Source organism: Seriola aureovittata, chromosome 14 (assembly GCF_021018895.1).
Source record: "Seriola aureovittata isolate HTS-2021-v1 ecotype China chromosome 14, ASM2101889v1, whole genome shotgun sequence".
NCBI lineage: Eukaryota > Metazoa > Chordata > Actinopteri > Carangiformes > Carangidae > Seriola > Seriola aureovittata.
Window position 1 is genome coordinate 666,026 of NC_079377.1, and position 22,269 is coordinate 688,294.

The window sequence follows — 22,269 nt, forward strand, 5'->3', positions numbered from 1 at the left end:
CAATACTAAAGCTAATGCTAGTGCCCCTCTTGTCCCCTTGACTGCCAAGGCCCCCATGCACATTTTAGCCATGGATTTTCTGACACTCAACTGGCCAACAGATGGATACCACAACATTCTCGTGATAACTGATCTGTTTACCAAGTATGCATGGGCTGTCCCTATCCCAGACCAAACTGCTGCAGTTACAGTGCATGCATTGTGGACGTCATACAGCCCTTTGGTTGTCCAGAAATCCTACATTTGGACCAAGGCCCAAATTTCGAGTCTAAGTTGATAAAAGAACTGTACCAGGTAGACAGTTGCCACAAAACCCACATTACTCCATACCACCCACATGGTAATTGAGCCTGTGAGACATTTAATCAGACATTCTTGAACCTGCTAGGGACACTAGAGGTTGAGCAGCACTGTAACTGGGTGGGATATTTGCCGGGGCTAGTACAGTCCAACAACAATACCATCCACAGCTCCACCAGTTATGCACCTGCCTTCCTGATGTTTGGCCGCCACCTTAGGACCCCCATGGACATTTTGAATGGAGTTTTACGGGCCTATAGAAGTTACCTCTACAACCACTGAGTGGGTTGGTAAACACCATAGGCAGCTAAGCTATTTTTACAGTAAGGCCACAGCTCACCTGAACAAAGCTGCAGAGAAAAACAAGAGAATATATGACAGGACAGCTCAGGATGTCCCACTTCTTCCAGGAGAGTGCTGGTTTTAGACCAGAGAAGGGCCTTATACAGACCGCCGCTCTGTGTATAAAATTAGACCTCAAGGTAAAGATGGCCCAGACCGTGTCCTGCACCGCAACAGTTTATGCCCCTGCCTCCCCTGTTTGGGCCCAAGAGCAGCTGAGACCACTGAACCTCAGGCCAGTGGGACCAATGAAGGTTTAACAGTGTGGAGTTTTGGGCTCCCTTTCCACCCAGGGGGAGCTGTTAAGCAAGCTCAGGCCCCTGAATTAAGACGTTTCCAAAGGGTAAACAGGTGTAGACCCCTGAGATATCAGGAGTAGCTCTAGGGACTAGAACATTTTGAGTTGGGGGGAGTGTCACAGGGTGACTGTGTGTGTGCTCATCTGATCCTGGCGGCGGTGCTGTTTTTTTGGTGGAGACTTCCTGTGCTTTTGCGGGGTTCATTTAACCCAAGATGACACCTGGGTGCGGGAAGCACTGATTGGTGCATTAGGCTCCACAGCGGTGCCTTCTACCTGCCTCCACAGCTAATGCAGCACAGGTGTGCAGGACGTGCGTGCTAAGAGTGGCAGAGGAACGGAGAAGACCTTGATGGCAGAGAAGAGACGAGAAACGGCACAGTTTGGAGACAGCCTGCAGGAGCCACGAGTGAGGGACAGAGAGGGACACGCTTCATGGGATAGGTCCTCCAGTTAATTCCCGATTCTTTCCCTTTTCACGAAATTGAATGTGCCCTGGCAGTAATTTGTGTTTTGCCTGTGTTTGCCTTGGAATATTGATCTAATTGCATGATTATTTGATTATTAAGGTCACAAGGTCCATGTGGGTGCTACAAAGAACACTGCTGAACACTGCTGGACCCTGGACTCTTTAACACGGGGACTCATGCTGGTGGTCGGGCATTTGGGACTCTTTTTTATTATCTTTAAAAAATGTTCTTAACTTACTTATTAATTAATTTAATTAATTAATTAACTTTTAATCTGTAATACATTTTTTTTTTTATAACCACACGCTTGCTGTTTTTTGGTCAATATGCTCCCCAGTAGATTTAAAAATGTTTTACCTCTAAGTCACACCCGTGACATTAACCTTATGTTTGATCATTTTATAAACATTTATCGAAGCCCATGGTTTTTGTTAGTTCCGCTGGTTTTATTGTGCAAGCCATGCTTTTATTTTGTAGTAGTGCTATAATGGTAGCGAGAAAAACGAAAGTAATGAAAGAATGTGACGAGGTAGACCTGGTAACATGGTGCTTCTTAAAAGCACTTTCGTTCGGTTAGCACCTGGTTGAGAGAAGCACAAGGTTGGTGTTTGTTTCATTTCATGTTTATATGACATTTCAGTGTGTTTTTATGGTTTTACAGTGACATTGTAAAGTAGGCTGTGTAAGCTAGCTAAATTGCTGTTGTTTGGCTGGATACACATGTATGCTTTATTTATATTGACGGCAGGGAACGGGAAAACGTTAACACAACGAACTGAGCAGAAAACACAGCACAAAGGAATGTTCTTTGAAATACACATACATTTTATTGGTGACAGTCTGACAGTGATATCATAGATAAAAAAAAAAATACACCCATTACTGTGTGAAAATTGCAAGAGGACAAGACATTTAATTAACTCAAAATAAAAAAAAAAACAAGAAAGACAAAACTTGTTTGAATCATCAGTTAAGGACTAAAAGAACAAAGTGTACATTGTGTTGCGTTCCAGAGTGGCTGAGAGGATCCTAACTATAAGCTCAGTCCTTTTAGCAGTAATTTTTTTCTATTGTCTATTATTTTTTCTAAATAGTGTTAAGCAGATAGTTGTACATAATGCAAGCTGGCTAGACTGCTACCTCAAATCACTTCCACTGAATGACTGGACCTCAGACTGATTGACCAGGAGTTTGACATCGCAGCCAAAATGTCAACGTGCCTCACGTGCTGAGAAGAGAAAGCTAATGTCAGGTAAACATATCTTCATGTAATTTTATCATCGCTTTAAGTATAAAGCTGCTACATAACATTGTCCTGTGCATCATATAATACTCAAGGTCATTATGTAATTATGTAACCAAGGAAAAAGACTGCGGTGTTATTAAATCATTCCTCTGGATATCCATCATTAGTGAGCACAGAGATATGTAGAAGGAATAAAAGGTTACTAGGTTATTTATCAGTAAAGTATGTAAGTGCTGCCTTGCTATGGTTATGAGCTGCCATCAGTTATGAGCATTAACATTAACTACATCAGCTCAGAAAGCAGCAGAGTATTAACACACACACAGCCAAACCAGTCTCCAACACTGTGAGGTTCCTCCAGAAAACACCATCATCATCATCATCATCATCGTGAGTCGTAAACCTTGTGAACTAGTAATAGCAGTCTCGTTCAGTCATTTCTATGTAACATGCAAAACGTGCATTGCAGAAAGAGTGCCGAAAACAGCAGAGGACACTGAAGCTTGTGCAACATTGTACATGGACGCTGAGTGAGACGAGCTTCAATTCACAGTTCAAAAAAAGAGTCTAAGGAAATGGATTTTAAAGTGGTTATAATTAAGATCTTACTAGTTACTTATATATCTGTGGGGGCTGTGTCAGTATCAATGGCTCAATGATGACTTGGCCTCTTTCTTCAGACAAACAAGCTAATGACAATAAAAAGGCTCATAGTTCTTCCAGGATTTATCATGGGGATATGTTGCCTCTTTATGTGATGTTTCATGGTCTGCTTTACTTAGCTAGCTTAGAGACCTGTGTAAAATGTAAACATCATATGTTTCCTTGAGTTGTGTTAGGATATGGTGACACATGTGGTCAGGATGTACAGTCTCCATCTGTAACTGCCAGACAGGAAGGAAGTGCATCGTTCCATATGACAGAAATGAAAGTTTCAGTGCAAGCTAACATGCTGAAGCAGGTGTAAGGGCCCTGGTCACACCAGCATTTATACATGACATTGATTTATTTCAAACAGTGGATTCACTTATGGAGGCAAAGGGCATTTGGGCAGTGCCCTAAGAGCAACTTTAGTTACTTTCCAAAACAGATAATCTGACAATCATGCTCTGGTGTGTATCATCTACTTTGGTGACACCATGAAGAACTTCAGGGACAGACCGTCAGCCAGGACTGTCTCTGGAAGTACACATTATTGCCTTGTATTGAGACTACAGACAGACAGAGTGTGTGGGATGCAATGACCTACTTAAGTTACTTTGAGGCAGACTCACAAACTTGTGACAACAGCAAATCATTTTGACAGTGTTGACCTTTGAAGGAAGCTGTCATATTATCACACCTTCTATAATGTTATGTAATCCTGCTCTGTTGAGTGAGAATCAACACAAACATTTTGCCATGGACCAAACTGCACAACGATAATCATATTCAGTGACCCAATGACAGAGCTTGAATGAGGATGTATTGTTGCTGCCAGCAGAGATTGATCAGGGTAAGAGATGACTCACAGTAAGGCCCCTGTAACTCAACCTGTTCACTTCACCATGATGTCAGATGAACATGCGTTGAGATGTGTGATTCTCAGTGATTATGTCTGAGGTCACACATGTATAAAGCTAAATACGTCATTAGGAGGGTGAAGGGATGCTCTGATGGGATGAGTGAATCTTGACATCACATTTTATTCGTACTAGGCACTCTGTTAATGAAGAACTAAAACTTAAATGTGGCTGTTTAGTTGTATGATTATTGCTGACTTTGCCTGGGTTTTAACACAGAAACAAGCATTTCTAATAAACTCAGTGGCTCAAGTTCTTTGCAGTGGGGTGGAAACGTCTTCATATTTCTTATTAAATATGTCATTAATCATTATAAACTTGTACTGCAGGGTGGATGGAGAAGGGGACTGGACACATTCAGACACTGCTGTCATTTCAAAACTAAGTAACAGCAGACTTATTGATTGAAATGCTTTTTAAAGGATGGAGGTATTCAAGTGTCTTTTGTGTTTGCAAAATAAACAAAACAAAACAAAAAAAACAGGCGACACAGCCAGTCTCTCATTTTGAATGAACAAGGCAATCAAAGCTGCCTTGGCCTCTCATGCTATGGCTAGTGAGAAAAAACAAATGTTGAAAGATGTTCATGCACACACACAAACACACTGCCCCCCCCCCCCCCCCCCCCCCCCCCCCCCAACACACACACACACACACACACTCATACTCTTGGCTCTAAAGCTGCGGAAACGATGCTAAAATCTGTACAAATCTGTAATCTGTACAAAATTTAAATACTGTATTTACAGAAATAAACATACTTCATTGTTTGTCTCACACCTAGCTTCAAAATATTCAAGTGATAATCAGAAGCATAAACAAATAAAGGCAACAATTAAGCACATTTGATGGCTGTACTCGTCAGATTGGACTCGCAGCACGTTCCACATTCTTGGAATGTGTGGATAATCTTAAAGGACCATACTGGCAGCTTTGCATGATTTGGCCCATTGATTAAAAAATAAGATACTTGAGATCATCAGGAGATATTCTCCAAGGCATGACATCAGGGTTTAGATTGCTTTCCTGTCCTCCAGGTATGGGTGGATTTAAAAATTCTGTACCTTTATGGTACCAACCGCTATGCTTAAGCATGTGTCAATATTTACGTAGGTTATCTTATCAGTGTCAAGTATGAAGGCCCATTATCGCCTGTTCTGAATGGAGACTGTCTCTAAATCAGGTCTGTTCTATTGTCTGCAGTGTTCATTGCCATGAGGGCAACAAAAAAACAGAACAAGGGCATTTATCTGTTGAACATGGATAATTTGTAGAAAAGCAGTGTCTTCAAATCCCAGGCCCATCTCTATCTCCAGCTGTTTAGGCAGCCATGATGGGGCTCAAACATCTGTATGTAACTGATTACTAATTATCAGGTACCTTAATACTCAATTTCATTTGTATTAAGAACACAGAGAGGTGTCACTCAAATCTACAGTGGACTTAAGCATCTGGCTCATAGTTTTACAGTCTGGTTCAGCCTCACTGTCCTCGTCAGCCTGCAGCCTCTGGTGAACCACTGTACACCTCCTGTCCAGGTGTAGGTGGGGACCACTTGGTAAAGGGCTGGTGGAGACCAAGAGTGAATCAAGAGGAAGATTCAAGACAACTTCAAATGAATACTGATTTTAACCATATCAAGGTGATAATATGTCAGTGTTGTTTACTACTTGTTTCACAGAGTACTAGGTTGCGATACCATAAGTTGTTCCCTGAAGAGGATCACTATTACTAAAGGCTTTGTGGAACCTGTGGATCAATCCTAAATAAACTGGCAGTGTGTTTTAATGTATTAACACTTTACACTGATTAAAGGGCTCAATCATGCAAAACCACTGGAATGGCCCTTAGAACTGTGGTGAGGTGGAGCTGAGCTTCCATCAGAACTGATGGCATGTTATTATTATGACCTTTATAGACTTTTGTCACACAACATGTATTATGGTGCACATTTACAATGTGGAGCAACCACAAGCATCATGATTGAAATACAATGATCTGCTGCAACATTAAAACAAACTGAAGCATGTAGAGATGTACTCTCAATGTGTATCCACTGTGGTTATGTAGGAACAATTTACTGTACGACTGGAGTGCACAGAGAAGGTTTGAAAAGCTGGCCTGTAATACATTATGGCTTGGAAGTGATCAAGCTCTTAAACCTGACTCAACAAAGCTACAGCCTCAGCGGGGGTGTCTGGGTTGGTTATGAGAGAGTGAACACTACGGAGCTTGTCAGTAAATAAACTACTGGGATGAGGTGAAGTGATGATCCTAACACACACCTTTTCTTTCCCTGGTCTTTCCATTTTGATTCCCTCCAACCTTTCTGTTACATTAGCTCTCTCATGGCCTACTTAATGGCTCAGGAAGTCAATGCTAGCTTTGACGGTGCGTCCAGTGGACACATCCACCGCCATGGCTCGAATCTCTGTGTCACCAAACTGCATGAGTGTCTGGATCTCGCGACGTGGAGCTGTGCTTTCTGTTCCGCTCACATCCAGACGAAGTGTCCCACACTTCCTGACACCAGACTCACTGATGAACCCCACGCTCTCTTTCTCGGAACAGTAGACGTGGATGACAATAACCTGCTGGGACGGCTTGGCCGGCGTGTAGCTCCGTTTTACCATCTCACCCAGCGCCACAGACTGGTCGGCAGTGATGAAGGTGTCGAAAACGTCAGTGCACCATCGAGTGCCGTCCTTCACCAGCAGCTTCTCCGGCGGGTGTTTGCCCTCCACGAAGCGATTGAGCACGCCTACGCCATATGTGAGGGGTGAGCGGCGGACTTTGATGACACTGGGGTCCAGGCCGAACAGCACGGCGCCTTTAAGGATGGTGAGGCCAACATCATGGGGGATGATGATGCGGCTGCGGCCCTGCAGCATATTCTGGACAGCGTGCTGCAGCAGGGGCGACTCAGCAAAACCTCCCACCAAGAACAGGAACTTAATGTCGCTCACCTCCGGCTTGTCAAAGAGCTCAGCTGGAGGAGAAAACAGAATCTCAGTGAATAAAACCAGTGACTGTAACTGTGTCACAGGAAGGGGAACATACACTGAGGATGAATTATCTACTTAGTGATGTGTTTAAGTTTCTATTGTTGTTCAGAGAAATTTTTACTTTTATTACTGTGAGTACCCACAGCCACTTGTCACAGTGGTGGAATTGTATCTTCCTAAAACCAGGTACATTGTATGGTACACAGTGTATGATGTGTAGTTTGCATTAGTTACTATCACAAGTTAAGTCTGCAGTTTTACCATTAGACATTTTGTTCACATCACTCTGCAGCTACACAAAGCTGAGAGATGTGTGTGAGTGTGTGTGTGTGCGTGTGTGTGTGTGTGTGTGTGGAGGTGCTGCAGTTATCAGTGTAGCTTACTGAGGTGTTGGATGATGTGATCTATGGTGGGCTTGAAGAGGGAGTTCATAGCATCTGGATTCATCCTCAGCATGCCCTGAGATGACCATTTAACAAAATCCACACTGGAGAGGAGAGAGGATCAGTTAGAGGTGATATGATCAAACTGACATCGCGACAGTAATGAGAACAAATACCCTGAGCCCGGTTCTGTTGAGGTTTGTTCACCTTAAGAGGGAGTTTTTCCTCCCCTCTGTCACCAAGTGCTTGCTCTTTGTGAGAACTGTTGGGTTTCTCTCTATAATAAAGTAAGGTATTAACCTGTAAACCTGTAAAGTGCCATGATATAATGCATATTATGATTTGGCACTGTACAAATAAAATGAATTGAACTGAACTGAAGATAGTCTTCTTATTTAATGTGCTGATGATGGCACAGCTGAAAGACATTTGTTCATCAGCCCACATTAAACTATTCCTCTGTGAGTGCCACCATTCTGTTTGAAGTAGTTGGAGTTGTGCAGGCTGCTGTTGTCTACTATATCAACATTAATGAGAACAAATTTCAAATATATGATACAATATCCAAGGCTTTGCCAAATTTCATGTAAAACAAAAACAGACATTGAGTGAAATGAACTGTTCGTGTGTTTCTACACTTGCATCAAACTCAACCCTTCACACATCAGTTACAAATGACTCACAATCTTTTACGTTAGTTTGTAAAATGATAACACAATATTCAGTGACCATGATACTGTTCCAGTGAAAAATATGAAAATTTAAAAATATTAGCAACTTATAGCTCTACAATTCAAGTTTCCCGCTTGGGATAATAAAATGAATCTGAATCATGCTTGAAACATTCTATTGGAATATTTTCTCATCAGCCACTGAACTGTTTGTCCCAGCTTGAATTGCAGAGGCAGTGAGCAGAGGCAGCCCAGGCTCTGGGTGGACAAGGTCATTAATCTTTTCCTGCTCTGTCTCAGTCCTGTCTTTGGAGGCCAACAAACACACCTCTCTCTGTCTGACGCTCTCTGCTAAATCATCCATAGAATCCATAGTCTCCATCTGTGGCCCCACCCAAGGCTCTCCAACACATGGAGACAGACTGAGTACTTCAGTCAGGCGTCAGAGCCACTGAGGCTCCAGTGTCAGCCATATAAATGTATTTAATGTCACTCACAGTGGGATTATGAACATCCGCACAGACAATGAGACAGGGCCATTAAAATCTAGACTGCATGCTGGTCCGAGACCTCAGTCCTTTTACTACCCTAATGGCTGAAAGTGAAAAGTGATGTCATCATTAATGTCTACTCTGTCTGTCACTGGAATCTAATGTTGTGTTTCATAGTTAGTGGTTCTGCTCTTCCCTCAGTTAAAGGTTCACCTTGTGAGCTATATGCTAAAATCAAGCTCACGTCATACAATGTGAAAGATGCATGGATGTAGAAATAAACTGTATATGTGTTATATGTCTGGTCTGAGGTGGATTATAGGATCCATGTCTCTCCAGTGGAAGAGCGCACCAACCTCATTCACTATATGAGATCCAGTAAAAATTGTTAGATCCCTGTGGAGGAAACGTTTTCATCAGGAAACAGTTCAATTCATGAAGAACAAGGTTGTATTGAAAAAAAAAGCTGTAATATGTCACATTACAATAATATGGAACCAGCTGGAGACTGTTGTGCACTGCAGCTACTGAGCTTAGATGGAGAAATATATTTGATTCAAAGTTTCTATTTATTCACCTCTGTGAGATTAAGAATTAAAAACTAGTGAGTTATATGAGTATAAAAGTACTAACAGTTCAACATGTTGGTAAACACGCTCAGTCTGTTAGTCTCATGTATGTGTGTTCAGTATGATGCTGGAGTCAGGACATGATTAACTTACTATAGTGAGTCATAGTGCCAATGCAGATGACTGTGCTACACACTGAACAAACAACACACAGAATGTTAATTAACGATCTTTAGATATGTTGAATGGTGTATTTTTGGACTTGGACAGACTGGACAGCTGTTTCCCCTTACTTCCAGTCTTTATGCTAAGCTAGGCTAACCAGGTCTGGACCCCACTTCTACTTCATGCACAGATGTGATACAGATTTACATTTTCTCATCTCACTCTCAGAAAAAAGGTTTTGTTTCCTAAACACCTATATCCATACTGATCATCTATGAGTGAGATCGGCAGATCCATGGCTGATACCGATCAATTTCAGCAGACATTGCAGCGCATCAAACTGTGACGCATATGCGACTATTTTTTGTGAGTTAAAATGACACACGGTCGTGTCATGATCATTATTCATTAGGCTGTTTTGGTAGTGCAGTCGGTCAGACCACCTGACCTTTCATCAGAATGTAGGTGCAGACAGGGATAGACAGGTACACCGAACTAACTCAGTACCCGTGGCTGCAGTATGATAGCCATGTTGTGTGCATAGTGTAAGCAATGTGGTATCGTTCATTTCAAACAACTCTAAACTTGTTATCAAGTCAACGCAGCTTAAGTTTAAACTCCTGCAATTTAAGCACAAAACCTGCCAGGACTGAGCCCCTCCCCTCTTCTTTTCAGGAGGAGAACGAAATGGTCATCTGATTAAACTACGACAGAGCCAGGGGTTAATTTAGGCTGGGGCCTGGCAGAGCTGAGCTTCATCCTCTTCAATATCATATTGTTATATCAAACTGGTATTTTTTAAATCTTCCAGTAAACCTAATTGCATGTGAGTAGCATACACAGTCTCTAACAGCATGAATAGCTCAATTAGACACTCGGGAAAATCATATTACTCTGTGGTAAGTTTAAGGTTGTTGCATGATAAGACGCTGGCGACAGGAATAGACAAGACATAGAAACAGAGTTCTTCGGATCATCAGGACGAAGAAATATCCATAAATCTGTTATTCTCATTTATTCGCTGTGCACACGCAGGCAGGTGTGTGGGTGAGTAACTATGGTTACTGCCACGCTCTGTGTCTCTGTTGCTCTGAAACTTTGTCATGATTCAGTAACAGGTTTGTAGGTAGTATGCCTTTACAAAAATCATGAATGTTATTGTACCTCATTACCAAAGTCGAGTGATATAATTTTACATTTTTGTTAAACATAATTAAAGAAGAGGAAGCCTCAGAGCCTCCTTCATGAAGAAATAGGCAGTGAACAAGGTGGGGCGGGTGACTACACTACACAGCACACTGTGCCTCTGTCAGCCACAGACACCGGAGTATTAACCTCAGGTGATCGGTTTGAAGGTGACTAGGAGCATTAATCCATATCTACCGGTCAGGTATTTTTAATGAAATTTGGCCGATCATGATTAATCTGGGCATCCCTAGTTCAGGGTGTGGTCCCTGGTTCAGGGTGTGGTCCCTGGTTCAGGGTGTGGTCCCTGCTTCAGGGTGTAGTCCCTGGTTCAGGGTGTGCTCCCTGGTTTTCTGAATGTACTCACTTGCTCTTGCGCAGGGCGTGTTCCACACTGTGGCCCCTGAACTTCTTGTAGTAGTCGATGAAGGAGAACGGCAGGTTGATGTTGAGGGGGTTGGTTCTATCTGGAGCTGCTGCTCTTTTCCGAGACTCAAATGCTATCATCAGATCCACCCAGGCGGCCGGCCTCTTGATCTTAAATTGGTCGATGAAATCCTGGCCAAAGATCTTACACAGCAGCTTCTCAAACTCATAGTCAATCCCGATAGAGCCATAGGGGCCACCTGGGTAAAAAAGGTACTGTGACTTAGACGATGAGTGGACAGCAGGATGAAAAAATATCATGTTTTGCCTATTTATACCTGAGGCTTTGTAGAGCTCCTTCAGATGTCCCTCTGGAAGCCGGATCTGGTGAACAGTCAGGTCTACTGTTCCTCCACCACAGTCAACCACCACATAACGGTCACCTGCACAGAGAACACACAGAGATGGAGCAGTGTGTGTGCAGTGAGTTATCTAACAGCTTCCTTCCTGACAGGACTCACTGCTCTGACCTGCATCCACTCTTATCTACCACAGCCCTGTTGTTTTACACTCCCACAGGAGGTCGGACGTGACTCTTCAGTGTACTGAACCACACAGAGAGATCAGCTGTCTGTGGCTGGAGAGTCAGAAGCTCATTGGTGTGATGACAGAGGAAAACTGGATGAGGTAAATGGTTGGATTCAGGGCAAAGACGGGCTTGTGGACAGATGATTCACACACTGAAACACATTCAAGATGACATCTGAAGACTTTCTACACAAATATAAAACAGTAATTTCTTCCTTTCTGGGGAAAATGAGATGAGCACTGGACCTATGATTTACAGAGCAGTTACTTTCAACTGGACTCCAAGACTGATTGGGCTCCAGCCATTACACATAATTCATACACATGATCCAACAGGTTACAAACCAAGTGGTTGAGACATCCTGGTTATTTGTACAATTCACTGGATGCTAATTTGAGGTCAAACTGAAAGTAAGAACAGCTGAAGTGTTACCTGTAATTCCTCACTGCACAGGAAAACTGTGTGTGCACCACTACAGTGAGTCAGGACATCAGTGTGTAAACTGTTCACCTTCATTTTCTGACTGAGCAGTTGGTCACCTGCCTGTTGCTACCTGACCCAGGTCCTACCAATTAGTGAAGTCAGTCATGTCATCAAAGCTGACAGAGGCAGTGACAAACCCAAACAAAACCCACATTGTTATAATATTTTTCCTCAAGGACCTTAGAAGTAAACCCCAGAGCAGGAGGTAAAACAGACACATGCAGGCATCTGTACATTGAATTAAGTGGAACTACTTTTGGTCACACAGTGAGATAAAATATGAAAAAATAAAAGATTATATGAAAATATACACATTATTTCTGTAAATGTTAGATTTTCTATTATCTCTGGGTTACAACATGCTCTGTGTTCTAATATCTAAAGATTTGCAGCACAGGAAAAGCAAGAGCAGTTACCCTCTGAAGAGGACAAGGAAATCATTAGAGATGAGTAAAAGAAGATAAAGACTCTACCTTCTTCCAGCTCCGACCAAAGCTCCCCTATGACATTTTCCACCAAAAAGGTGCGGCTCTGCCGGTTGCGCCGAACATGCTCCTTGGCTGGTTGTTAACAGAGAAAGAATGTTCTTGTGAGTGTGATGAAGGCGTGAAGCTCTGCTGTGTGAAGCTGTGTGCCATATGTACAGTGGTGTGCGAGGCAAGCAGCAGGCTGAGATGTATCACCACACTGAGAGCTAGTCTGATTCTGATCACAGTCAAGAAAAGCTACATTTAAATAATAAACATAATTTGTCCATCAACACATACACATATTCTGCAGAGTATTTACCACTATAAAAAGGCCTTGAGGAGAATATGTCACAGTGCAGTATATAACTGCAATAATCTTTCAAATGTGGATACAAGCATCCTAATTGGTATGTTTATCCCCCTGGGATCATTCAATTGAAAAATCCCATTAGCCACTTGAAATGTTCTAAATTTCAAGATATTCGTCATTTCTGTCATAGGAAACATACAGTATACTTTACCACAGAATTTTACAGGACAGATTTCAATGATTATGTAATGTAATCTTATGTTTTAGACTATGAGGATGTCAAATGATCTCTTACATTTCCTCAGAGCTTTATTTGTGAAATATCTAATATTTAATGTGAAAAACTCTGCATAAAACACAATCTATTTGCAAACCATTTATTATGAGTGATGAACCAAAAGTTCTGTAAGAGTTGACAGTCTGCTTGTTTACTTGTCTTAATATTAGCTCGCTAGGCTAACTCGCTAGCGCTAGGCTAGTGAGTAAGCTTTTTTGTGAGTAAGAGTTTTGCTGAAAACTTATACTATATTCATTTCATTTTTTACAGTGTACTAAGTTTCTCCTTCTATATTGTTAAAATGTTTGATCTGAAACCTGGATTATATCATATGAAAAAATAGTGGATGTACTTATTCCTTGCCAGAAATGTCAGCCATCTTGAATTTTCATTTATTATTCATTCATTCATATTATATTTAAATTATCAAAAGAGTAATACCCAAGGGAGATTTATTCCAGGTTTAGCATTTGTATCCACATTTGGAAGATTTTTAAAAAAGCTACCAACACCCTGGCAGGTTCAAGAATATCATTGTGTTTTATCAAACTTTTATTTAACCTTGTAAGACTCACTGAAATAAAACATCTGACTTTCTTAAGAGGCAGCATAACAAGAACCAAATCAAACACATTCAGTTAAAGATAAACAAATAACTACCCTGACTATAAGTGAAAGTCCAGACCAACTCATCCAACATCAACACAGGAGATTCATAATTCTTCATTTGCAGAAGAGTTAGTTAGTTTTCATCTTAAATGACACAAGAATAAACAAACAATCTATTTAACAGGTGAATATTTTCTGTTTTAATAAAAAGAAAAGTCTTAAACGTAAAATGTACCTCTATTTAACCTGTAGGATCGTAAGGTCATGAGACCCGAAGTTGACTGGATGATAACAGGAAGACCTGTCAGAGGGACATTTCCTCTGACACAAAGGAAACAATAAAGACGGAAATAAAACTCTCCAACTCGCATGCGGAGGGCATGAGAGAGGTCTCCAGTTAAGTTGACACCACACTGATCATCCAACAACATCACTTAAACTATCACCTCAAGAGATGAGTCTTAGTGGAGACGTTTTCTTCCAACATGTTGGGTTGAATCTGTTTTTGTAATATTGTAATAAAAACCTCAAACCACTGCAAATCTATCACAATGAAATGAATTAGAGTAACTAGAATCCAGTCCAGCTGCACTTCATCAGTGTGTACATTCTCGACATGTTTTGTGCAGTCACAGTGACCTTTGACCTTTGACCACCGAATTCTCATCAGTTCATCCTTGAGTTCAAGTGAACGTTTATACCAAATTCCCTGAAACCTGATCTCTGTCTTTTCATCAGTGAACACAGCAGAAAGATGCTGTAGATTTTACCCCAGCTCTGCTGTGTAGAAAGTGTTAGATCAGATGAACATATTGATGAAGTACAGTGAAGCTGCTGAGTGAGATACTGTGGACAACAGAAAACAAAACAACAGTTACACATCCACACTAAACCAACAGCAGATGAATCCAAGCAAAAAGATGTGAAGATGTTCGGTATAGAAGTGACGCCCTAAGCCCTGAGCCTTTGGTCTGATGATCTCAGAGACGAGGAGAAAATGTGGCGGTGCAGGAGGTCAGAGACGAAACAGACAGTAAAACCTACATGTCCGTTCTCTGACATGACTGGAACCAGTGGAGAGACAGTAGAGGGGAAAACACTCTGTATTAGCTCAGGGGCGCAGGAACTATGTTAGGAACCATAATAGATATTATATATTTATATATATAAAGTGTATATTTCATTTTTATAAATTGTCTATCTTGTTTTTATTTGCATACATGCACATGCATACACACAAACATACACATGTGCGTACTCATAAACACAAATAAAAAAGGAACAATTCAACAATCGCAAAGAATACATCTCACAGGGCACCAGAAAAAGGTCAGTCTAAATAAATGCATTTTTAATTGAGACTTAAAAGAAGAAACAGCTTTGCATTGGCATAGACTCTGGGAGTGAGCATTCCAAAGGTTAGGGCCAGCTATACTAAAGGCCCTGTTGCCCATGGTGCACAGTCTGGAGGGGGGAGTGTGGACTAATTGGGCATCAGAGGAACGTAGGGACCTTGAGGGTTTGTAGGGGTGGAGAAGATTGGTTAGGTATTGACGTGCCGGATCATGGAGAAACTTATAGACAAGTAGGAGTTTTTTTAAGTGAATGCGGTATTTAACTGGGAGCCAGTGTAGTTGCTGAAGTGTGGAGGTGATGTGCTCCCAGGACCGTGTGTGACTGAGTATTCTTGCAGCTGAATTATGAACAATCTGGAGTCTATTTAAAGCCTGTGAGGGTACACTGAGGAGAAGAGCGTTACAGTAGTTGAGTCAGGTTGTAATGAAAGCATGGATGGGGGTCTCTGCTACAGAATTGTAAAGAGAAGGGCGTAATTTGGAAAAGTTCTTGAGATGGAAAAAGGCTGTTTTGGTGATATTTTTAATATGTGGTTCAAAAAAGAGGGTGGAATCCAGAGGTAAACCAAGATTTATGACTTCAGCTACGGATGATGTAATGGACCTAGGGATGTTGAGATTTAACTTGGGAACTTTGCAAAGTGTGGCTGGTGAAGCATTGAGGATGGCTTCAGATTTATCTTGGTTGAGTTTGAGATAACTGCAGGTCATCCGATCACTGATATCATTTAAGCAGTCTGTCAGGTTAGATGGCGGCAAAGTGTCTGGGGTCTTGGTGTGGATGTAGATTTGTGTGTCGTCAGCATAGCAGTGTGGAAATTGAGGCCGTGTCGACAAATTATGTGTCCAAGAAGTAAAAGTAGAGGCCATAGAACTGAGCTCTGGGGAACACCATGGGAAAGGGGGGATGTGGGAGACCTGAGGTTGCTGATGGACACATTGTTTTCTTGCTGTGAGGTAGGGCCTGAACCAGGATAATGGGTGCCGGTGACACCAAGTAAATGTTCTAATCGATCCAGAAGAAGTTTGTGGCTGACTGTATCAAAAGCGGCAGACAGATCTAACAGAATGAGTATGTTGAGATAACCAGAATCCAAAGCTATGAGTAGGTCATTTGTCACTTTGGTGAGGACAGTTCCTGTACTATGTTTTGTCCTAAACCCAGATTGGAACTCTTCCCACAGGTTGTTGTCAGACATATGAGCCAGGGGCTGGCTGGCCAGAGTGCGCTCAAGGAGTTTTTCTAGCAATGGGAGGTTGGAGATGGGTCTGTAGTTGTTGAGGTCATCCAGGTCAGTTCCAGGTTTTTTTTTTAGGACTGCAGGTGATTTTTAGACATGGAGGAACAAAGCCAGACAGAAGAGATGTATTAATGATTTGTGTCAGCAGGGGGCAGAGGACAGGCAGGTATGATTTTATCAGAGGAGTGGGCATGGGGTCAAGAAGGCACGTGGTAGAAAAGGTTGGTTACATATTGCTCATCAACAGGGGAGAAAACCGAAAAACAGCTGACAGGGAGGGAGGGAGGGGGATGACAACACTTGATTTCATGGACATACTATGTAGCTGCTGATAGATGGAAATGATTTTGTTCTGGAAAAAGTCCATGAAATCACAGCAGTTTTGTAGAGGTGGCTAGAGGAAATTGTTTTGCTGATTGAAGTAGCTTGTTGACAGTGAGAAAATGAGCTCTGGGGTTGCCTTGTCCTTTTGAAATAATGGTTGACTAGTAAGTGTTTTTTGCCTTGCTTAGTGCCTCCTTATAATCTCTGACATGCTCTGTGTATGCTAGTGTATGTACATTTAAACCAATTTTCTTGCTGAGACGCTCTAGTTGGCAACCAGCTACCTTCAATTTTTGCAGCTCTGGTGTAAACCATGGGGCAGTATGATGGGAGGATACAGTGCGTGATTTTAGAGGAGCAAGATGACTTAAGGTATCTGAGAGGAGTTTGTGTAATTTTGGATGAGCTCAGCCTCTAACATGTCCATAAGAACAGGTGTGCTAATGCGTGTGATGTTCCTGTAATAGTGTGAGAGGAATGAAGTCGATGTGAGGGGACAGGGATACCAACATTGAAAAGGACAGCCATCCCAGAGGAACGACAAGGTCCAGTGTATGACTTTTAGTATGTGCGGGGAAGTTGACGTGTAAGAAAAATTCGAGGGAATGAAGTAGGATTATGAATTCTGCAGCAAATGAGAATTCTTTAGAGTCCTAGGTGAATGTTCAGGTCACCAACTAACAAAATGGAATGATACATAGAACAGACAGATGTGAGTAGCTCAGACAGTTCACTAATGAACACAGAGGATGTTCTGGGAGGATGGTAAACAAGCAAGAGTAACAGAGGCTGCAAGCCAGTATAGGGCAAGACATTCAAATGACGTAGTCTGCTGTACAGGCACAGTTGAAACCTTGTGTTGAGCGGTAGAGCACTGCAAGACACCACCTCGCCCAGATGTGCATGGTTTGTCGACGTACACAAACTCATGGGAGGTGGCTAGGTTTAGTGTTAAATAGTCATTAGGGTGCTGCTAGGTTTCAGACACATCACATCATTTATGAAAGTTGCTTTGATATATTTTATGCAGTATCAAACAATTTTGCCTCCACTCTTCGCTCTTCAGGTGCATTTGAAATGAGCACAGAAATAAATAAAAGGGAATTTTAGTTCCAGATTTGGTTCCTAGGTCGTCATGGTGACTGAGGTATTTGGTCAAAAATGGGGCAGCCTGCTGTTCCAGATACAAACATGAGGAGAGTGTGATACAGAATGTTGTTCAGTTCATAATAAAACACTAACGAATGGTGAGGTAATGAAGTAATGAGACAGGATGTGATGTCTCAGTGTTCAGTGATGCTGATTAGTTCCTGTTACGACTCATGTCTGTTCTCTAAACAAACTACATATGTCTTTTGTACCATGTAGTGAAACATTATCATACACTGTTTTATATATGAAGAAATTGTGAATCCAGTTCACTGCAAAACCACAACTGTTAGTTCTCTTCCCTCAAAGTTTCTCCATTTAATATACAAGACTGTTCCTCACACCTGCTCTTCATCAGACAATGTCAATGTTTCACACTCAGTGTAGCTTAGTCTTGTGTTTCTTCTTCTCTTTCTGATCTGTTTCCTTTAGATGATGAAGGACAACAGTCTTATGGGACACTGAGGCAGTTAAAGAGTTTTTAAACCTTGAAACAGCTAAAATAAAATGTGCAGCGTATTATAGGGAGAGAAAGAAGAAGATGTTAATGAATCAGATACAAGATGAATGCTTCTTACTAAACTCTAAAATGATTAGACACAGCTACAGAGTTTGTGAGGGCACATGATGTTCACAGGGAGATGATGTTCACTTGTCTTTACAGAGGAGAATCTTCATTTATTGACCCTACTGTTCAAATAGAGGTCTAAAAAAAAGGAGGGGGAGGTGGGGAGTTTACTGTTTCTGCTTGACATGCTGGTAAATAATAGCTGTCAGTTTGGTTTCAGCTTCTGTCTTTATCTACTGTATATCTGTGTATCGGTTTATCAGTAACCAGGTCATAAGCTGGACTTTGTTAAAGTAATGCATGTCAGTAACCTACAGTAACTTTCTCCAGATCCTGTATCCCGTATAATTATTGTATAATTAGGTTTCAGTGTGGGTAAGTTTTTGAAACAAAGCAAACAGTGAAATTGTTGATTTTCATTATGAAGGCGTGATCGTGGTCCAGGGAGGATGAGGAGCTGCATGTGGACATGATGGTGGCAACACAAAGAAAGCTCCTCTGTTATTTTCTATTTGGCTGAACAACATGAAAACAGTGTGTGAAACTCAAGGACGGAAATTACAGTAAAGATGAGCCTCCAGTTCACTTCAGTAGAGCATGTGCAGTTTGTGCATCTGCTGCGTGGACAGTCGAGGGTCATGTGCAGCAGAAATTACCCACACAGACCCACAGTTTAATTAAAGCTGCAAGCAGCGTTGATTGGGCCCTCGCACTCCTGCGCACCAAGGGGGGACTTGCAGCACGCCATTTGAAGCAGTTGTACATCATAACGACTGCTGGACACTGCGCTCACTGGTTAAGATTTATTGCACAGACCGTGTGGCAGCAAAAAAGATTTAAAGCATTTTTATATGCATTCTTAATTGTGACAACTAGGTGGAGCCACAGACCACACAATAGGCACGCATGAGGCTCTGTATCAGACCTTACAACGAAAATGTCATGTAAATTAAATAATTGTTGCACAGGAGATAATTCCTGTTTCCAGTAGGTAGCACTGTGAATATCAATATTACTATGCAGATGTTTACAGTGTGAGACTGTCATCAAACATGTGAAATTTGGGTAAGATTTGACAATATACAATAGAGTTAAAGCCACTGAAGATATTGAGTGTTTGCTGTCGTTCTTAATTGGGTCCACCAGGTGGAGCCGGAGACCATACAATAAGCACACATGTGTGTCAGATCAGATCCGGATCAGAGCACATCATACATCAAAATTGAATGTGCTCTACAAACTCACAATATTCACAGGGAAGCATCATCTAGGTGTAAAGCATGCTCTGACCACGTTTGGAAAAGATTGGACAAAGTATCTTACAGTTATAACCACTTCCTCTTTCATAATTCACCGCCACCACTAAAGCCACACCCTTAAGTGAAAACTCACCATGTTTACACTGTAGGATCACCAGGGTGAGAAGGATTGGTTGGACATGTTTGCCGCACAATAGAAAATGCATAATGGATTTAGAACCACTTCTTGTTGTGAATTTGCCGTTCTTTTTTGACCACCTTTGATGAGGGTGTGGTCCACCTCCTGGTACATGAAATTGTAAAATATTACATGTCATATTAGGTGGCGCTATGAGTATTGCTAAATATGAGCATGTAGATCTCTCCAGGGCGGGAATCTTATCAGAGCTATAAGGTTTGGGCTAGTTTGGAAAATGTTTGCTTGGGTTATAGCAAGTTGATGTTTTCACGGCAAAGTATCGAAATTCGCCATGGCACCATGGGCAGGTTGTTCCACGAAAGTTTTCACTACAAGACATCATCAAGTTCTTAAGCATTTCCTGACCAACTGTGAGGTGGGTGTGGTTAAACTTTTAGGAGCAGTATATCAGAGTGAAGAAAATTAAATTTCCTATTGCCACAAGGGGGCGCTATGGGTATCACTGAATATGAGCACATGAATGTATTCAGGGCGGGACTATTATCAGAACTACAAAGTTTGGGGCAGTTTGGACAATTTGTGTTGGAATAAGAGCAAGTTGAATTTTTATGGCAAATCATCAAAATTCACTGCGCTGCCACAGGCGGGTCCTCCAATGAAAACTCAAAAGCTTCACAATTTACGTTGCAAAGGTCTTAAGATAAGTGTGACAAAATATGGTATGTATCGGATAAATTCCCTAGGAGGAGTTTATTAAAGTACATGACCCTTAAATCGCAAAAAACGGCACCAAAATTGCAAATTCAAAATGGCGGACTTCCTGTTGGGTTGACTATGGATGCAAGAGGTTTTTTTGTGCATCATGGCATGATGCATGTGCCTACCGATTTTCGTACATGTAGGTTAAACCAAGGGTATAGGAAGGGCCTTGTTGAAATATTCTAGGTGGTGCTGTCGAGCCATTTTGTCAGACCCATATCAAATGTAAGTTTTCACGAGGCCTGACGCATGTGCATTGTTTCATGAGTTTTTGAGCATGGGAACGCCCTCAAAAAGGCAATTTTGCTTTTATGAATCAAGACAAATAATAAACAGCGAGGTTTCAATTTGGACAATATGTCATAGACATAAAGCCACTTCCTGGTTCATATTCACCTCACTGCCAGAGCCCCAACCTTTATTGTATTTTCTGACCCTGTTAAAGAGGGCCAGTTCAACCTGCTAGTAAATTAAACAGTAAAACATAATGTCACATGTTGCCATGGGGTGGCACTATGAGTATTACTAGATATGGGCATGTAGATGTCTTCAGGGCGGGACACTTATCAAACATATAAAGTTTGGGGCAGTTTGGACAATGCATGCTGGAGTTATAGTGAGTAATTTATTCAGGACACGCCGTTCATCAAAAACTCACAGTTTTCACAATGAAGCATCAGGAAGGTCTTAAGCATTTGGTCACCAAATTTGAGATGGTTATGATCAACCCTGTAGGAGACACAAATTAAATGGTAAAACATGGCATTTCCTGTTGCCTGTTGTCACAAGGAGGCCCTATGACTATCAATGAATATGGGCATATAGGTGTATTCAGGGCAGGACTCTTATCAAACACAGAAAGCTTGAGGCAGTTTGGACAATTTGTGTTGGAATGAGAACGAGTTGATTTTTCATGGTGAAGGATAAAACTTTGCTGCGCCACCATGGGTGGGTCCTCCAACGAAAAGTCAAAAGCTTCACAATTTAACATGGCAAAGGTCTTTAGATGAGACTGACCAAATATTATGTAGATCTCATCAAATCTGTAGGAGGAGTTTGTTAAAACCCTTAATTTGCAAAAATGTGCCAGGAAATTCAAAATGGCTGACTTCTTGTTGCATATAGAGTATAAGTGCCATGGACTTTTTTGTAGGTCCTGGCATGTTTTATATATCTACCGAATTTCATACTTGTAGGTGAAACAGGCGGTGCTAGTGAGCCATTTTGCCACGCCCATGTATAAAACCCATAAAATATTAAAATTCTCACCAGGCCTGATGAATGTGCAAAGTTTCATGAGTTTTTGGACATGGGAAGGCCCTCAAAAAGGTGATTTATCTTTTCCTTCTAACATTCCACCCTTTATTTCTGCTTTTATTCACTACAATATATCTCCTCTGTTTTATTTTATCTTTATCTTTGATTTCCAGTCTTCATGTTATTATTGTTTTATTTTTATTGTTTTTATTTATAACATTCTCAATTATTGCTCTGTGTGTAGGTGGGGGTATTTTATTCCTTTTATTATGTAAAGAACAATATTGTTTGTGTGAAAAGTTTGGTTGATTGATTGTGTTTTTTAGGATAGGTAGTTACTGCATTCATAGGTGTGATATAAAAGTCCCAGAGCTTTGCTCTGCTCTGATGTCATGAAACTCAACACAGTTGAAAACATTAGTGGTGA

At 41.4% G+C, this 22,269-nt stretch overlaps 1 protein-coding gene across 3 annotated transcripts in view; it reads right to left on the reverse strand.

Moving 5' to 3' along the window:
- Positions 1-4,845: 4,845 nt before the first annotated feature.
- Positions 4,846-22,269, reverse strand: part of hspa12a (heat shock protein 12A) — a 51,339-nt gene continuing 33,915 nt past the window's right edge. For 2 of the 3 annotated variants that reach the window (XM_056395475.1, XM_056395474.1), the window contains exons 8-12: positions 12,599-12,685; positions 11,392-11,496; positions 11,055-11,313; positions 7,607-7,710; positions 4,846-7,207 (exon numbers count right to left, since the gene is read on the reverse strand). In XM_056395475.1, coding sequence (XP_056251450.1) covers positions 6,576-7,207; positions 7,607-7,710; positions 11,055-11,313; positions 11,392-11,496; positions 12,599-12,685 — 1,187 coding nt within the window. In that variant the 3' untranslated portion in view covers positions 4,846-6,575. The remainder of the gene's footprint in view (positions 7,208-7,606; positions 7,711-11,054; positions 11,314-11,391; positions 11,497-12,598; positions 12,686-22,269) is intronic. The other variant, XM_056395476.1, reaches the window with a different exon arrangement.